The sequence below is a fragment of the Artemia sp. Qi Xiang Cuo genome, chromosome 1 (assembly GCF_049724085.1).
Source record: "Artemia sp. Qi Xiang Cuo chromosome 1, ASM4972408v1, whole genome shotgun sequence".
Taxonomy (NCBI): Eukaryota; Metazoa; Arthropoda; class Branchiopoda; order Anostraca; family Artemiidae; genus Artemia; species Artemia sp. Qi Xiang Cuo.
In genome coordinates this window covers 102230982-102249830 of record NC_142794.1, presented here as the reverse complement: position 1 = coordinate 102249830, position 18849 = coordinate 102230982, and the positions used below count along the sequence as shown (strand labels likewise).

Below are 18849 nucleotides of genomic sequence, written 5' to 3'. Positions count from 1 at the left end.
AAAAAGGCTCAGAAACTGGAACTTTGACTCGACGTTCTATCAGCCATCAAAGGTTCTGGAGGATCTTATCTATTTAGCTTAAGTTGTCAGGTGATCAAAAGAGTGTAGGCCTATCTGCAATATCCTGGGAACAGATTTGGGATCAAGTTGACACCTTTGGGGACTGTTGGGGGTAGAGAAAGTAGACCTGGTATTTCGAATTTGCGCTGAGGGCAGATTATGAGGGTCACAAGATTTGATTTCAAATCCATTTAAGAATTTTGACACTGGGGGTCCCTGATGGAGTAGAATCTATCCCCACTGAAATTGCAATATACAATAGACAGAAAGAAACAGTGTATACTCAGGTTATTAGAGCAGCCTATTTCCCTTACCCCAGGAAAAACTTGGGGATGTGAAATTTTCAGTGTTTATTGAGGGGGCGACTGGACCTAAAATTTTAATTATGGGGGGGGGGGAGTGCAGAGGGAAACGGAAAGAAACTATGTATAATGACACGTCTGGAATATCTTGGGAATAAAAGATGAAGATCAAGCTGAAACTTTTTTGGAGTTTTGGAGGGAGTTGTTTGTTTTTAGATATTATTAATATCAAGCACTGATTGGATTTTCTTTTAAGTTCCTTTTATTCATGTTAAAAGACATAAGCCAACACCCAAGATACAGAGTTTTTCTCACCATCAAATGACCATTACTTAATAGCCATTTGTATTCAGTTTGAATTTCTCTTGAGTTTTATGGATTTGCTGTTCTTGACCTTCAAACTCATTATATGGTTTTAATAAATTATCTTTTTAATTTCTAGGCCTCCTCCCAGACACCCACGCAAGGGAAAGAGGTGTGAATTTTCTTGAGTCCCACAACTCAACCAGATTTTGAGATTTCTACACTGTCTTGCATTGTCAATATAATCAGAAAATTTTCCGCTCCTGTCAGGGGCGTCGTTGGGGGGATCAAGGGGGGACAGTTGCCCCCCAATAATGTGGAGAAAAAATTATTATATATCCCATAACCCTGGACTATCCAGATATGGACCCCTCTAGCCCTCCCAATAAAAATGCTGGAGATTCGCCCCTGGCTCATGTATTAGTAACTCTCCACGCCAAAATGGGATCTAATGTATATCCCTGACCCAAACCAAGGGTGTCTATTATGTCTAATAAACTGTCCCGGGTCCTAAACGTTTAATATCCACCAAATAAACTCGTGAAATATTTTCAAACATCATACTTTCGGTCTTAACCCACCCCTTGTAACCGTTCATTCATCTTCTCTCCCAATGCCTAAGTATACTTACGCCCCTGTCGTTCTCCATCAAAACCTCATTCAAGTATCAAGTTCACTTTGTCGACAAAAACTCAAATTGAAATCTTTACAACCAATTAATTTGTAGATATTTTCCAAAAATCTCAAGTTACTTTGCAATCTCGAACAGAGAAAGCTGGCATAAGCACTACACTATTGAGAAAAACTTTTCTTCGTGCCTTTTAATACTGTCAAAGGTGATAAGACAACAATGCAACGTTTCAACAGGTGACACCTTATTGCACTTGACAATTGAATAGAATTCCTGGACCTAAAAATCCAAAAGGGACATGTCAGATCACGAGGTGGATAACAGAATTCTTCACAGACATACGACTCTCAGAATGCCTAGCATAGACACATTGCTGTCAAACTACAAAATTCATCTGTGGTAATTTAAAAAGCAGTATGTGACATTTTTTCTGGGCCATATCTAGGATTTTTTGGGGCGGGGGGGGGGACGAACAAAAAATTTTTTAAAAACGCGTCAAAAATTTGTTTATTTTCATTTTTGTAACGTTTTCACGATTCGGACAAAGACTTCGGGGGGAGGGTTTAAACTTCCTAACCCCTACCCCTAGATATTTTTTTGGGTCTGGGAGTGGCAACTGAAGGAATGATTTTGAAAAAAAAATTGGGGGATTCCATACAAAAATAAATCATATAGCCCCCTTTTATTTCATATCAGACTGGTGCCTGATTTGTCACCCATGCTGAGTTACCGAACCAAGGTCGTATCCAGGGAGGAGGTTAGGGGGTTTAACCCCCCCCCGCCAATATTTGTCCGAGTCGTATAAATATATCGAAACACGTGTACATAGAAACACATGCTTGATGTTTTTCTTTTTTTAACCCCCTCCGTCTCCTCGAACAAAAATTCTGGATACGGCCTGGAACCGAACTCTTTTTACGAGCAGGAAGTATCTCAGGATCCCAAGAATCTTATGATTTTTCAAGTATTTCATGTTACTTTATATACAATTTACAGGTTTTTAACAATATTGACCTTGAGAAATATAATTCTCGCCAAAAAAATTCGTAGCCATCGAGGGATCCCTCTTAAACCTATAAAAAAATTTCTAAACAATACATAAATAAAGAATGGTGTTATAGTACAATAAACCACTTAATGGTTCATACAAAGTTCCAATAGTAAAAACAAAGTTACCCTTAATCATAATTCAAGACTTTGCCAATAAAATTTCGAGGCTCATCAACCCTTTGCAGTAACACCGCTTAATGTTCAGTTTTAATGGTCAAAATGCAGAGCTGTCTCTCTTCTTCACCCATCATAAATTAAACATGTTTACCCAATAAAACTTTTTACGAGAAGATGCCCACTTTGCGCCACCTGGTGCACATCTCAGAACGCCACGTGTGGCGCAGAGTTCTACTGCGCTTGATATAGTCCCCAAAATGCTTGGTATACTCCCCGAAACGCTTGGAACAGTTCCGCCATGCTTGTCACGGGCCAAGCAGCATTGCCAACGCGGTACAATTGTACCGTTTTTGGTACAATTTGGAGGTCCTGGTACAATGCGGTACAATTAGAAATTGTTTGGTGCCATATAAATTCCATGGTATATTTGGGTGTTACTTGTTCTTTTCTATCTCGGATATCGGTTAAAGTTTTAGTTTGTCAAAAATACTCTTCTTGTTACGGCAAATATTTGACTTACTGTTCAAATGGTACAAATCAACCCCTCGTGGTACAATTTTAGTCGGAAAACTGGTACAGCCTATTTCGAAGCGTTGGCAACGCTGGCACTAAGTAGTGTACATGATTTCTGAGAGTGGGCAGAGTTATGATGTGTAAGAGATTCTTGATTGCAATTGCTGCTGTTTTGTTAATGCAGGCAAATCTAAATCAAAGGGCTGCCTACTTTGACACTTGGAAATTTGAGGCAATGACTAAAGACAAGTTAAGAAAGAATAAGCTCCTCCTACGTCCTTTTTGGTGCATAAGGTGTCGATCGAAGCAGTTTTGACAGAAGTTTGGTGAGAATTTGTTTAACCAACGGTTCCCCTTCTCCGTCGGTCCTGTTGTAGCGAAGATCAAACCCCGGGCCCGAAGGACAGATTTGGACGACTGTTCACACTTGAAGTAGATACCGCAACAATTCTTGGTCAAAAATAATTTAAAAGACTCAACATTTCCTAGAAGTGTCGGCTTAATATCTAAGCTGTTCCTGAAATATTGCTGATATTTCCTTTTGACAACCTGCAGACAAGGTGGGATTTGATTTAGTTCATCAACCTCAATATTCTTAGACGATTCCATCATGATAATTATAATAATAATATAATGCAAAAACGTAGGCCAGAGCCTCTTACTAAAGGTAATACCATTACCTTTAATAGAAATAGTAGAGCAGCAGTAGAAGTAGTAGCAGTAGCATGCACAAAGTGCTTTTTGGTTGGTTCAACATCCCCCTCAACATGTCCTGAAAGTTTCCAAACACTCTAAGTCCCTCCAGAGATATTGCTGATACACCATTTTGACAACATGCATGCGTATAGTGTGTTTTGATTAAGTTCAAACTCCCCCTAAGCATTCCATGAAAATACACACATAGCATACAGTGCGGTTACTTCAACATCTCCCCCAACATGTTTTTTAGGATTAACTTAATAATCTAAGCTGTTCCAAAGATACTACTGATATGCCTTTTTGACAACCTGCATGTACACAGTGTTTTGATTTGGTTCAACTTCCCCCTCGAAATTCCCTGAAATTATCACCTTAGTAGGTAGTAGTTCTAGTATGCATGCACATATTGCCTTTTGGTCAGTTTAACATCTCCTACTCATGCTCTGAAAGTTTCAATTTAATACTAAGCTGTTCTTAAGATATTGCTGATATGCCCTTTTGAGTATTGGTAGTAGCGTGAGCATATCGCCTTTTGGTCAATTGATCATCCCCTTCGTCATTCCCTAGAAGTTCCAACTTAATACCCAAAGCCGTTCCTGAGATAAGCCCTTTTGACAACCTGCATGAACTAGGGTTTTCTTATTTAATTCAATACTCCCTTCAACGTTCCCTTAAATTTTCATCTTCATACCCTTAGACTTTTTGGACACCAAGGGTCAAAAATGCCCCACTTTCACTTAACAGACCTTGCCCCAAGAGGAGTGGGGGGGGTCATCCCCAGAACCTCTGAATTTCCAATCGTATGAGCCCCCTCCAAAGTTCCTACGACAGTTCCTTCTGTACAAAGTATCTTGGTAAAAAAAAAAAAAAAAAAAAAAAAAAAAAAAAAAAAAACAATATAATATATAGTGCCAACTTGGTTCTTTACCTAGGCAGCGCTACAGGTCTGCCTGAGATTAAGAAATGGTCAGCAAGCTTTACATGAGTTAAAAATAGTGTAGAATCCCTACGGCCCTCAATAAACCAAAGACAAAAGGGTTAAAAGAAAGGATATACATAATCTAGCAAACCACAAATACAAGCCCCCAACCTACACGAAGCAACTAACTGTCTAACCCCTTTCTTTTGGAATCAATAGTAATTTGATCAACAAAACACATGCAAACTGTTTTAATTTTTTCAAAAAGACTCCTTTTCCACTGCATACTACCTCCCTTGTTAAAGACACACAACCTCTCACGGAATAAAGTAGGGTGTCTTGGATATTTCTTAGAACTTATGAATCAACAAAATCTTGTAAAAAAAAATTTCTTTCACTTCTAAAAATTAAATTTCAGACTTAATTAGGAAAGGCAGAGATAAACGTCAATACTGTTACCGAAAAAGCGAAAGGGGAAAAAAGTGCTAAAGCATGTTGGAAACAGAATAAGCTTCTTTTTTTTTTAATTGAGGATACAACTAAAATTCCTATCTATTGCATATTTGAGATGTAAATACAAAAAAGCTGTGTGATAATGATACCAAAGATCACAGGATTCAAAGGTAACTTTTTACGCTTTGGCATTTGACGAGTTTTGACATTTGACAAAAAATCGAAAGGAAACAATGAAATGAGACATTGTGGATGAAATAAATAGAGTATTTACACCACGAAGCAAAAAACGTATCCAGGATTTTGTTCGAGGGGGCATTTTTTTGGGGGGGGGGGGGGGAGGTGTTAAAAAGCACATCAAAAATTTGTTTATATACATTTTTGTTACATTTTCACGAGCCGGAAAAAATGCAAGGGGAGGGCCGAACCCTGACCCCCCCCCCTGGATACAGCCATGCTTCTATGATAAAATCAGTTTATATTGTAATTTGAGATTTTATTATTTAATTAATGAAATAATTAATCCAAAAAGTTTTGTGACAGTATACCAAATATCACAGCATTTCAAGGCAGGTTTCGAAATTTGTGATGTTTTGACAAGTGGTGACATAAAATCCACAGGGGGAAACTGAAACAAAGGGTCCTCGAGACAAAATGAATCAAGTTTTATAATATCAGAGATAAACTTGAACTCTGAGTGTCTGTGATGAACAAACAAAACTAAACACACAGCATAAATATTAAACAGTAGCGAAAATTTGTTTCAGAAATAAGACACATCAGAGAGCACGGAAAGGGAAGTTTCCCTTTGCGTCACAGCATTAGTTTCAGTTGCTACCGCAGCATAAATAGTAAAGAAGGCGGAGTCGTGAAGAAAGGTGTACGACTGATGTATCCCAAAAATCTTTGAAACTATAGGAATTTTCACTACTATTTAATATTTATATTGTGACTAAACTGGAGACCAGAATAAATCAGGTTTTAGCAACTCAAAGACGAATATTAGTAACGTTTGTGTTGCATATTTGGGAGGTCAAGTCCGACAAAGCTCTGTGATAGTGACATCAAAGATCATAGAATTCAAAAACAAGTTCATACAAGTTTTTATATGAAATCCAAAGGAACAAAAATGAAATGAAAACCATCAGAGATTAAATGAATTAAATCTTGTCATCTCAAAAATGATCTCAGAGAGGTTTAAATCCAGAAAAGCTCTGTGACAATGGCGCCATAGATCATGCACTCAAAGACAAGTTTTGATATTTGACCTAAAATCTAAAGGAATAAAAATGGAGTAAAAGACATCGCAGATAAAATGAATCAAAAATGAATCAAGGCTTGTCACCTCGAAGATGACGTTAAAGTTCCATTTCTGTTGTATATTTGAGAGGTATAACCCAACAAAGATCTGTGATGGTAGAAGTGATAAGTATAATGCTGAAGATCATTGGAGCCAAAGGCAAGTTTTGACATGCAACCTCTGGCGTTTGACCACTAGAATTAGGTGCATAATGAAGACTTTGTTGATGTACTTGCTCGTAGACATTGTAGTTTATACATAGAGAAATGAAATGAGGAAATACATACATAGGTAGGCTAGAGGGGCAGCAATGTGCATACCGTCACTAGAGACAGGACAGATAGGTAGGCTATTCAAAGGGGGACCCGATGCATAAAATATCAAGTTTTTAATTTCAAGTTAGATTGCGAAGTGATAAACAATTTTAGATTTTTTTAGATAAACAATTTTAGAAAATTTTAGATTGAAAGCGGAGCCCTTGGAAGGATCTTAGAGCTGAATTATCCCAAGTCTTCCTTTTTATCCGCAGTGCAGAATAGATCTAATCTTACATACTAGTTTTCTTCTTACTTTTTTTTACTTTAATTAAATTCAAGATTTGTTATTATAAATTAGACATAGCAGCCTTCAACGAAATTCCTCAAAAACTGAGGCTATTACTCTGCAATTGACAATCAACCTCATTTCTCCCCTTAACTGCATACTACTTTCGTCTGGCCATAAACCTGCTGAGCTCATAAAAAATAAGGGATGCTACCATTTCGAACAACCGTCACAAGCACTAAACGTCATTTCGTCGACAAGGAACATCTGTCAGAACATCGACACTACAGTTCATCGACAGTCACAATTTCTACCCGTCAGAACGTCGACAGTCATAACATCGACACGTCAGTTCATCGAAAGTCACAATCGCTATCCGTCAGAACGTCGACAGTCATAACATCAAGAAATTTTTTAGATGTTATGGCGTGGCGATGTTATGACTGTCGACGTTCTGACGGTTAGTGGTTCCGACGGATTTTCGTTATTTTTTTAGATGTTATGACGTGTCGACGTTATGACTGTCGCCGTTCTAACAGTTAGTGGTTTTGACGGATTTTCGTTATGGAAAAAAAAATTTGATGTTCTGACGCGTCAATGTTATGACTGTCGACGTTCTGACGGGTAGCAATTGTGACTGTCGATGAACTGACGTGTCGATGTTATGACTGTCGACGTTCTGACGGGTAGCAATTGTGACTGTCGATGAACTGACGTGTCGATGTTATGACTATCGATGTTCTGACGGGTAGCGATTGTGACTGTCGATGTCCTGAAGGTAGCGGTCCTGACTTGTCGATGTCCTGGCGCCTTTCCAAAAATAAGCCTGTGGGTTTGGCAATACAAACCCGGTAAAATATAGACGACCAAAAGAAATAGGACGAAAAATTCATAACTAGCCTATACAAGGTATTCGGCATTCAAAAGTAAAAGGACCAGATGACCCTACGCCTAACTATAAGACCAAAACTTAAAATCAAATAGATACAACATTCCTTAATTCCCTAAAATGTTAAATTTCTTAAAAATATGAAGCTTTTCTGGAAAAATGGCTTTCGGAAATTCTTACCCAAGCTCCTGTAAACTTCTGCAGGCTCCCATTCCTGAAAAAAAAAGAGGGCACCCATGATACAGGTCGTCATTAAAAACAAAATCCCTAAAACTGGTGATCCTGATTCAAGGGTGTCTGCAATATATTCTGGTGTGAGAGAAGGGCATGTAATTTTTTTTTTGGGGGGGGGGAGTCTAAAAAAAAAAATTACACAAACATAAAATGTTTTCAGAATATTGCGAGGGGAATCCACTTTCCGTCACCTGATGTGCTTCTCAAAACGCCACGTGTTCTGCACATTTTCACCACGGTTTGCAAGCGTCACCTTGAGTACGTAAGTTCCGAAAGTGGGCGCCTCCTCAGAATACTGCAACATTTCCATCTTCTAGTTATGAAGGGTGGCACGAAAGCCCCCCTGTTAACACATGAACGATTCATTGTTGAAACACTGGCTGACATCGATCCTTGTCCGTCCTTTCTAAACATCTTAGAAATAACTTCCCCTTAATATATCAAGAAGCACTTCACATCTCTTCCAAGATATTTCAGTCAAGTGATTCTTGTTGTGAATATTAGATTTGACTTGTGTACATACATGCTCGGATAAATCATTCAAAAGTCTTTCGTCTTCATTTGAAGTAATCGGGCGACTTTTCCTGTGTCTTGGTGCAGCTCGTTTATCAAATTGTCTTTGAATTGTTCAATTGCATCCGCAGTCATTGTGGTCATTACTCAAGCTTCAGGGTTTTATTTACGGGTGGCAGTGGTTTTCATTGCTCAAAAATCCTCCCTCAAGGTATATCCAATAGAGATAAATATTTAATTGACACTTGAGAATATCAGCACCACTTATGATAAGTTTGGATAACCATTTTCTCATTTTTATTATCATCAGCCGCATGGAAGCTTTTTATAACTTATTCCGAGGCCCTCGCCACTTCCAGAGTAGCAACATTTTCTTCTACCCCCAAAGACCCTAAAATAATACTATATTTTTGAAAACAAGTACGACCTTAAAAAAATGAGCTGCGCACAAACGTGTGCAAAAGATTTTTTTTGGAGGGGGGGGGGCGGGCCGATTAATTAGAAAAATTAATAATTTGAATAACAAGTTCTCTGAAATTCAGAAAAATTCAGGATTTTTTTCTGGGGGCCAGCCCCACCCCCTTCATACGTTCCTGGTAGTGTATTACCAGTCTTCCATATTTTATCTTCAAAGTGTTACTATGTTTTGTCAATAATACCTGGGATCGTTTGAAAAAAAAGTATTCTAGTAAAAACTACAATCTTTCGAAAGACAATTAAATAGGCTATGTGTTGTACAATGCCAGTTTTCGAGATTTTGTAAACCTTACGGTTTTGCCTTCACTGTTTCATCATGAGTACGATATACAACACAGGACCGTAAAAAAATAATACTTTTAAAATGAAATTCAATCCTTGCAGAAAACAATTATAAATGTACTGCACACTGACAGTGTCTCGTATTTTTTTGGGAAGGGGGGGGCTTACCATTCCACTTTTACAGTCATATAATGTACCACCCAGAACCAAATAAAGATATTGATTATAAAATATTTGTATGAAAGATATTTTTTTGTTGTTTTGTTGTTTTTGTTTTACACGATTTCGATTTCCCACGATTTCTTGCTGTTAAAGCGCATGTACCAATAATTGTAAATTGGTTGATAGCTTCCTACTTTTTCAGTTCTCTGCTTAATAATTAAAATATTGGATTGTAAGTAACATTTGGAACAAGATTTGATTATTTAGTCAAAAGTTTCGATGAACAGTAGTTTTGTTGAATAAATTCTTAGTAATAATTTTACTAAAGAAATTCGGGTGGACAGGGACAGGTATTAGCCTACTATTCATGTGGATGAAAGTTCTGCATGACTTGATCTTTTAAGTGGCTAAAGCCACCACGACCTCCAGAATAGTGTTCTCAGATGTCTAAATCCATTGTATACAACAAATATTTTTTTGTTGTTTTGTTTTACAAAAAAAGATTTAAGTGTTTTTTTGTTTTTTTTAGGTAGCCTCTGAAATTGAATTTTTCCTCTCGCTTTTTGGAAAAAGTCCCTTTTCTTTCAAAAGTAGGTAAAACTTCATTCTTTTAAAATTGCAGGGGTTTAAAAACTACTAAAAATATTTATTATTTATTAAAAAATAAAATAGACCATTTTGAACGATTAAAAAAACAATCTGAAGGAGGTTGAAAATGAGTCAAGTTTGTTTAAAATTTTGAAACCTAATTCTTACAAAATTCTTAGGAATTCTTCTTCTTCTCAATTTTTTTTCCGTGTTTTTGTTTAGTGTTAAGTTTCAACCTTGTCAGAGATCTTAGCGATGGGAAACCACCGAAGATAGGCGCAGTTCAAACCATCTCAGGCGAAATGCTAGAAGATGAAAACGCGCAACTTGATCGATGGAGGGAGCACTTCGCAGAGCTATTAAACGCCGAAAGAATCGTCGTTGACCCTAACCTAACTACATCCATTCAGCAAACAACATATAAATATCTAGCAGAGCCTGATCCTCCCTCGGTAGAAGACATACAAAATGCCCTGCGGAGGAGGAAGAACAACAAGGCACCAGGAACCTGAAGGATCACAATCGAGTTGCTAAAGTTCGGAGGACTGTCAATGCTACTTTGGCTGCCCATGCTGTTCTCCCTCGTCTGGTTAACAGAATTGATACCTGAAGAATTGAAGGAAGGGATAATCCTTCCTCTTTGGAAGCGGAAAGGTAGCCGTAGCGATTGATCGAATTACAGAGGAATCACTGTCCTGTCAGTGCTTGGCAAACTATTCACCATGACGTTGCTTGATAAAAGTATCCAGTTCATTCATAAGTGCCGCCGGATTTAGCAAGCAGGTTTCATGCCCAACAGATCCACGACCGACCAGTTATACACTATTCGACATGTCATCGAGAAAGCCCGCGAGTTCCAGCGTACAGCATATATTGCATTTGTTGTCTTTAAAGCAGACTTCGACTCGATCGACCGTGAGTCCCTTTGGCTGATACTAAAACGAACGGGACTCCCTGATAAATATTGCTGCCTGTTCAAGGTGCTCTACACTGGTACGAAAAGCTCCTTCCAGGTTAATGGTCACCGAAGCCCACTATTCGAGATAGATACTGGTGTAAGGCAAGGCTGTGTTGCTGCTCCTGAACTTTTCAACGCGGTGATTGATTATGTTATGGATCGAACCACGAATCGGCTCCAATTCAGAATGAAATATGGCCATAGAGTCCTATCTGATAGTGACTTCACAGATGATATTGCCCTGATATGCGCTTCTGTAGTTGAACTCGAGGCAGCTCTCAATACACTGTCGGAAGAAGCCCTGAAATTAGAACTACGTAGTAGCTGACAGAGAACAAAAATAATGATCATTAACCCAGCAGAAAATTCCGTCAACTCACCACCATTCGATGTATTAGGACACACTATCGAAGTTGTCAATTCTTTCACTTACCTTTGATCTGTCTTCTTGGATAAAGGCTCAATTGAAATGGAAGTCAAATCGCACATCGCGAAAACTAAGTCTATTATGGCTCGATTATGTTGTTCCTTGTGGTCAAAGCCCAACATTAGCCGAAAAACAAAAATGCGGATCTAGAACACCACCGTAACGCAAGTCCTTTTCTACGGTGCTGAAACTTGGCCGGCAGCTGCTTCTGTTCGTGATGTTACAGATGTGGCCCAAACAAACTTCCTAAGACGAATCGAAGGGATCAAGTGGTACGACTTCGTCTCAAACACCCGATTGCTGACACTAACGGATCAGACCCCCAACTCTCGTCAGAACTTTATGGTGGTTTGGCCACTTAATTTCCATACTGGCATGCCAGAAGCACCCGCCAGTATACTTTTCAATTTTGACCCCCCTCAACATGGCTGGAAGCACCCCCGTGGAAGACCCTGGTTCAGATGGAGGGATAGCATTACCCAGTACTTCTCGATGATCGGTACTGATCTCCATGAAGCAGTCACGCTTGCCCAGGATCGTTTGGAATGGAGGCAGAGAGTCTCATCTCTCTCTACGCTGGACCACCAGCAGGAGCCTTAAGTCAAGTAAGTCAGTTTTGTTTAGTGACTCTACCCCTTGAATATATCATGTCATATTACATGGTGTCATTTAGTTTTTACTAAATCTGACGCATATATACAATAAAGAGGTACTTATATTTGTATGATATAGCCCCTACCTAATATTCTTCTAATATGTTTCTCTGATGCTCAATCCTAATGAAATATACCTAAGTATGATAAAAATATAATACTTTAGAAACAAATTTAGGCTATATATTTGCACATTAGGGCGGGGGGGGGAGGTAAAGTATGACGAGTCTGCGTGCCTAATGTGTTAGGTAAAATTATTCTGCATATTATGAAGTAAGAACTGTTTTCTAACTTCATCCTGTCCAAATACTTTACTCCCCCTCCCCCTAATGTCCAAATATATATCCCAAATTATATATTTTCCATCTACTCTGTCACTTCTCTTTATCTTGTAAACGCTAAAATGAAAGTAACGAAAAAAAAACGGTTCTATAATGCGTCAGTGAATGAACAACTTTGACTCTTTCTCATAACTCTAACTTTTTAATACAATAAAAAAAACTTTAGCGTAAAGACCGAGGCGTTGAGGAGGGGACAGCTTCTTTCACATACGGAATAATTTCTGTTCGTTTTAAGCTTTAATGTCAGTTAAAACTGACAAACTCCTTACTTTCAGTTAAAAAAAACTTGTTTTTTTAAACTTGTTATTTAATAAAAAAAAAACTTGTTATTTAATATCATACAAGTAGCAATAAAGAAAATAGTCCCTCCTGAACTCTGTCACACAAATTGATAGATCTTGCTTCCGGAACTTCGATAATCTTGGAAATAAAGAATCCCCAATACAAAAGCCAATCCCTTTAGACTGGTAAGCCCAAGGCAGCAGGGATAGATACACCCACACAGCAACTAATCAGCGCCTGCTGAATTCTAATCCTCCTATTATCCGCTAAGCTCGAGTCCTATTATTCAAATAGGAGACACTGAATATAATCTGATAGCATTGAGCAATAGATATTGGGATAAAACCCCGTCAGATATCACCTTTGGACAGCAGATGTCCTGTCCTTGATCTAGGCGGTGATTCTTGATGGTGAATCCAAGCGAAATGGAATTTATAAAAGTGGGCGAATTTTTAAGACTACAGCAGAGACCTTAAAACCATATTTAAGGTTAATCCTGGCGCTCCTCGCGCGAGTTATGGCAAGACCAAAGAGAGAAAAAAAGAAATTGCTGTCCAACAGGACAGCATCCAGGATTTTATTCGGGGGGACAAAAAACTTTAAAAAATACTTCAAAAATTTGTTTATGTGCAATTTTGTCACGTTTTTACGACTGTACTTTAAAGTGATATGCCGCTCGTTGAGGTGACTTAGTATAATATATTGGTGGCGTCATAGTCATGAGGAAGGAATTGAACTTCGTGTCGCTTCTTTTAAAATTATTATATAAAATCAGAACCAACCAGTGAAGAGAATTCGACCAGAACACAGAAATCCAGTGAAGAGAAATCCAGAACACAGAAAAATTCAGATAAAATCCACAATTTTATCAAGGCCATATCCAGAGGGGGGTAGGGGGTTTTAACCCCCCCCCTGAAATTTTGGCCCGACTCATAAAAACGTAACAAAAATTAATATAAACAAATTTTTGATGCGATTTTAAAGCTTTTTGTAAGCCCCCCTCACGAAAAAATCCTAGATACAGCCCTGAATGTTATGATACATCTTTGGGAGTTATAATTTGCTTGTTTGTCTGTACTGTTTTCACACTATTTTTCCTCTTTTTGTATTAAAAACAACAACAAGGCATACATAATACAGCTTCCATAACCTGTTGTAGCTTGAGTAAAGAACCTACATGTCATGCAGTGAAACTGGAAAAGAGGGCGATGACATTCCTTAAAAAAGCAAGTCTCCTTAACAAAAACTATCGTTGAAACATATCTACTTGAAGCTTGTGCAATGATGTTTTAAATAATAGTCACCTGATAATAGCTCTTCTCCTAACTTAAATTTTTGAAAATGTTGTACAGCAGGTGGTACGTGCGAAGTGACCGAAGATGACGTTTCAAGGAGCATACGAAGAGTAAGCAGCCCGCCCCTGACTTCAATCACAGCAGATAATTGACCAGCTGACTTCAGCGCTTTAAAACAACTACCGGCTTGAACAAAACCGATAGATTACGTCGGAGAAGATACGTGTAGGGAAGCATTGGGCCCGACACTCTCCACAAATTCTAGATTTTTCCGAGTTTCTTATATACATTTTTTTATTGCCTTTTTCAACAACAAAACATAAGTATAAGCCTGACTCAGAGAATAAGATTTGAGGGACTTGTGTTTTCGAAAATTGAGGGGATCCCACTGAAGGTTCATAACAAGTATCCCAGATCTCTGGCAAATCCAGTTCAGGCAGAAAAAAAGGACTTACCAAAAATTCTGGACGCCGAGGACACGACTCCTAAAGTTGCCAGCCACAAAATGGAAACACTATAACGCCGTTTCATCATCACGAATTTATCCTAATTCACCAGTATGAACTAAATCTAAGCTGGACATCACATTATCAGTACTCTGAAAATAAAAGATGAAAATTAAAACATGTCCACGAAAATTTGCATTAGGCTACTACTTTTGATTTTGATTGAGTTCGGATGAAGTTATTGAGCTAAATATGCATTTTCTTTTACCATTCCAGTGACCTCGATCAAGATGAAACTATTAATGATGCTAATGCAGAATTGCCCAGTAACGTCGTTTGGGAGGGGAGAAACTTGATGCCCCCCCCAATGATTTGGAGAAAAAATTATTATACAGTCCATGCCCCTTGACTCTCTTGTTGTAAACCCCCTCCTTCCCCCCAATAAAAATGCTGGAGCTAAGCACATGGAATTACCCCTTCTCGAAAGGAAACACTGTAAAAATTAAAAAAAAAATTTTAAACTAAAATATGACTACATACTTATATCATTCCTAACAACACTTCAATTTACCCTACCCCCTCCCCTAATGTGCAAATATATAGCCCAAAATATATATTTATATATATATATATATATATATATATATATATATATATATATATATATATATATATATATATATATATATATTTTCGGTCCTAAACCGAAATCCTAAACCTTCTAAAATTTTAGTCACTTCCGGCTATTAACATTATCAAATTAAATTCGTGTCTTTTTATTATTGGATCCCGCCCCCGAAATACTTTATTATAGGGCTCTCACCAAAAAAGAAATGGATGCGTGCCTATCATTCCTGAGGAAAAGCATCAGATCCCCCTGGACCTTTCACTCCTCGTACTTATTGAAACACACTTCTCTAGTCTGCACCTAGATCCTTTTTAAAGTATTAAGCTTTTTTAGAATAATATGCGCATCTACGCCTAATGGGCTCGCTCTGTCCAAATAACAAGCTCGAAGAATCCCACATTTGTAAATAATAAAATAGAGCAAGGAACATTTTTCCTAAAGGACTAAAAAAATAAGACATTTCTTCTACTAAGCCAAAACATGTTCATGGCAATAGCCGTAGCGAGGAATGTGGCCTAAAAGAGTCCACTTCTATTGTCCATTAAATAGGCAATCAAAAAGTGAATTGGACAAAAAAATATGGGGAATTGCGTCAAAAAATAATAAGAGTCTTAGATTATGAGGGAGGGGATTGCCTAAGTCCCCTTTCCTACCTATGTGAATGCTTGCAGAAGTTTATATTCGAGTCGGCTTTGGCGTAGCCAAGTCTCTTTTTTAAGAGTACCATCAAAATATTGTCTATAAAAGTCTTGAAACAGTCCCCAGCCTCCTTCCTTTTCGAGGGTAACTGTTAAAATGAAAAGGAATCTGGCAACATCCGTTCCACAAATCAACGCTTACGGCCTTGGAAACTCCCACTTTCAAAAGAAATTCATTTCCTGGGATCGCACCCCTAAAATTTCTGGAATTCCCATTATATATTCCGATGATGTTCATACAAATTGCATGTTTTTTAAAGGAAATTTATCCTTCTCAGATTAAATACCTCCATCCGTTTCCTCCAAACATGTTGACTTATATTGTTTTATGTTACTGGTGCATTATACCTAACACACGAAAGAAGTCAATTTTGATTAATTCTCATGAAATATAATAAAATAGGATGAAAATATAATAGTCTAGAAAGAAATTTCGGCTACATATTTCCATATTACGGGGGTGGGGATAAAGCATAGCATAGATAAAACACGTATCCTAACCTAGGTACCTTCCCCCCACCCTAAACCCCAAAAAACAACAGTTTAAATATTGTAAAGTCAATGAGAAACCACGCTTTGCGATCAATTTAGATACCAAATATCCGTTTGAGTGTCTGCATTCCTTTGACAGTCTATAGAGCCGTGTTAGGTATAATGCACCAGTACTTGTTTTATTAACTAAAAACCTTCTTTTGATTACCAAGTCCCATTTTAATCCTCAGACCCTACCCAATGAAAAATCCTTTCATCCCCGTCCCCTTTAAGTTCTGGCCATTTGCACCAAGAGCGGATCCAGAATTTTTGTTCAGGGGGGGGGGAGTACCCGATTTTTTCCCGTAGACTTTGTCTAACATCCTGCGTAAGCTAATCAGAACCGTTTACCCACAAAATGCAATAGCATTTAGTGTGGGAGCATATTTTTTTTCTGACAAGGTTTTGTCTTTACAGATATTTTTTTAGACTAAATTTCGACTCGGTCAAAAATTTCGGGGGGGGGGGGGTTCAAACTTGGTAACCCCCACCCCCCTGGATACGGCCTTGATTTGTATCATTACAAGCTTAAACGTCATTTCTCTTCAAAAACAACCATACGACAGTTCACGCAGAACGGAAATTGTTAAAGCGGTTTGAAAAGATTATGTAAACCAACAACAAAGCATTTTTCACACGGAAGACACCTATTTTATAAGCGGAAACAAAACTCAAGAAGGAACCGAACTTTAAATAGGGACGTAATGAAATGTTAGTCATGAGAATATCCAACCAACCAATAAAAAGTAAAAGCAGTTATCTAAAAGGTGTTCCACGCTGGTTCACATGGTGAAAAATTGGGTAAAGAAGGAGCTGAGTTTCAGCCGGGGTAAAAGGGTGGAGGGGCCCGAGTTGTATGTAACATTTTCCTCTGTCACAGACTTGTCAAAGAAGGAATGATTTTTCATTTACATCATTCACTATTTCTTGCATCTAAAGCCAAGGACCTGTGCAAGGTCGTACCCAGTATTTTTTTTTCGGAAAGGAGTTTTACTCAAAAAAAATTCGGGGGGGGGATATATAAAAAAAACTAAAAAAACACAGACAAAATTTGTTTATATCCATTTTTGTTACGTTTTTACGACTCAGACAATTTTTTTTTTTTGGGGGGGGGGTCAAACCGGGTAACCCCCCCCCCTCCCACCCTGGATACGGCCCTGGACCTGTGCATTCCCTTTATCAGTAGCAGTTTACACAACTTGTTGTCTCTGGCAACAAGCTAATATTACCCAGAAATCCTCTTTTACTCTTTACTGACTCCTCTTTTAGTCTAATTATGCAAAGTAGACGCTATTTCAGTTATTCTTGTAAGGGGGGTTAAAGATCCAATTATTTACTTCAAAGACTGCACAGCAGCAATGCAGTTGTAAACCTGAAGCAAATTTTGTGTAAAGATAGGAGGGTACCTCTTCAATCTCAATAGTTCGTATTCCGCCAAAAATTTCTTGAAGTTTTCAAATAATTCTGACCTATTGTTTTTTACCCCTACCCCACGCCTAAATTATGTTCATATGAGCGTACCTACCTTGTAAGCTGTTAAATATTTGGCTTGGTACGATTTATAAACAGCTTAGTGAATTGTATGCATTAAAACAAATATGAACCGTTGCGCTCAAATAACGTGCACAAAATCAAAATAACGTCCACCCCTAAAAAAATCCTGGATCCGCCCCTGGGCGTAATTTGAAGTGGGGAGGGAGCAAAATTGGAGCCAATTTTCCCAAATCAAGTGAAAATGACAGTGGAAACTGAAAATGAGCCATAGTACTATAAAGGTAAAGATATACTAAGGAAAATTTACCCGCTTCTATGGATGCCTGAATTATACAGGCTTTATCTTAGTTTTGAAACGAATTTTGAAGAAGCTAATTTTGAGCTGAGGTTGGCAAACTGGGGTCTGGGAGAGCAAAGTGAGGCCTGGGAAGGGCATTTGCAAATACCCCCCCCCCCTCCTAACCCTATAGCAAATTACGCCCCTACTTTCAGGAATGAATTCAAGACCAAAAACCTACCTTGGGATACTTTAGTCTGTAGATTCATCCCTGAAAGTTTCTTTTTTCCTAACCTAACCCCTTTCCAAGATCGCAAAAGGTTGTTCATCTACAATTTTACCACTAATTCAATCACTTTCAACGAAGCTCCTCAACTACAACTTTACATAAAAATGAACAAAACAGAAATAATTAAACGTCTTGTCTTATCAAGAATATAAAGCACAAAATACCTAAATTCATACAAATGTAGAAGTAAAATCAAATCCAGAAAATTGATTTTTTAAACCACGAACACTTTAAATGTTTTCACTGTAACTAACACAGCATAAAACGACAGATATTCATACTAACTAAACACATTGGCGGTTAGCACGCGACTGAATTAAGAATGAAATACTATTGGAATCATGGAATCCACAGGCGGCAATTTTGCGCGCGCTCTTTCATGAATCAAAATTTATTTCAAATCTATAGACAAATGAAACATACGAACTGTGATACTAAGTTATTAAGATGGTGTATCATTGGCTAATTATCAAACAGTTTGTGGTAACGAACTGT

General features: G+C 38.0%; 1 protein-coding gene across 1 annotated transcript in view; it reads right to left on the bottom strand.

Annotated features, from left to right (window-relative positions):
• Window positions 1-18642, bottom strand: part of Ptp99A (Protein tyrosine phosphatase 99A) — a 179333-nt gene extending 160691 nt beyond the window's left edge. The window contains exons 1-3 of the mRNA XM_089088211.1: window positions 18519-18642; window positions 14447-14589; window positions 3933-3971 (exon numbers count right to left, since the gene is read on the bottom strand). Of these exons, the coding sequence (XP_088944337.1) occupies window positions 3933-3971; window positions 14447-14525 (118 nt within the window). The 5' untranslated portion in view covers window positions 14526-14589; window positions 18519-18642. The remainder of the gene's footprint in view (window positions 1-3932; window positions 3972-14446; window positions 14590-18518) is intronic.
• Between the last annotated feature and the right edge of the window lie 207 nt (window positions 18643-18849).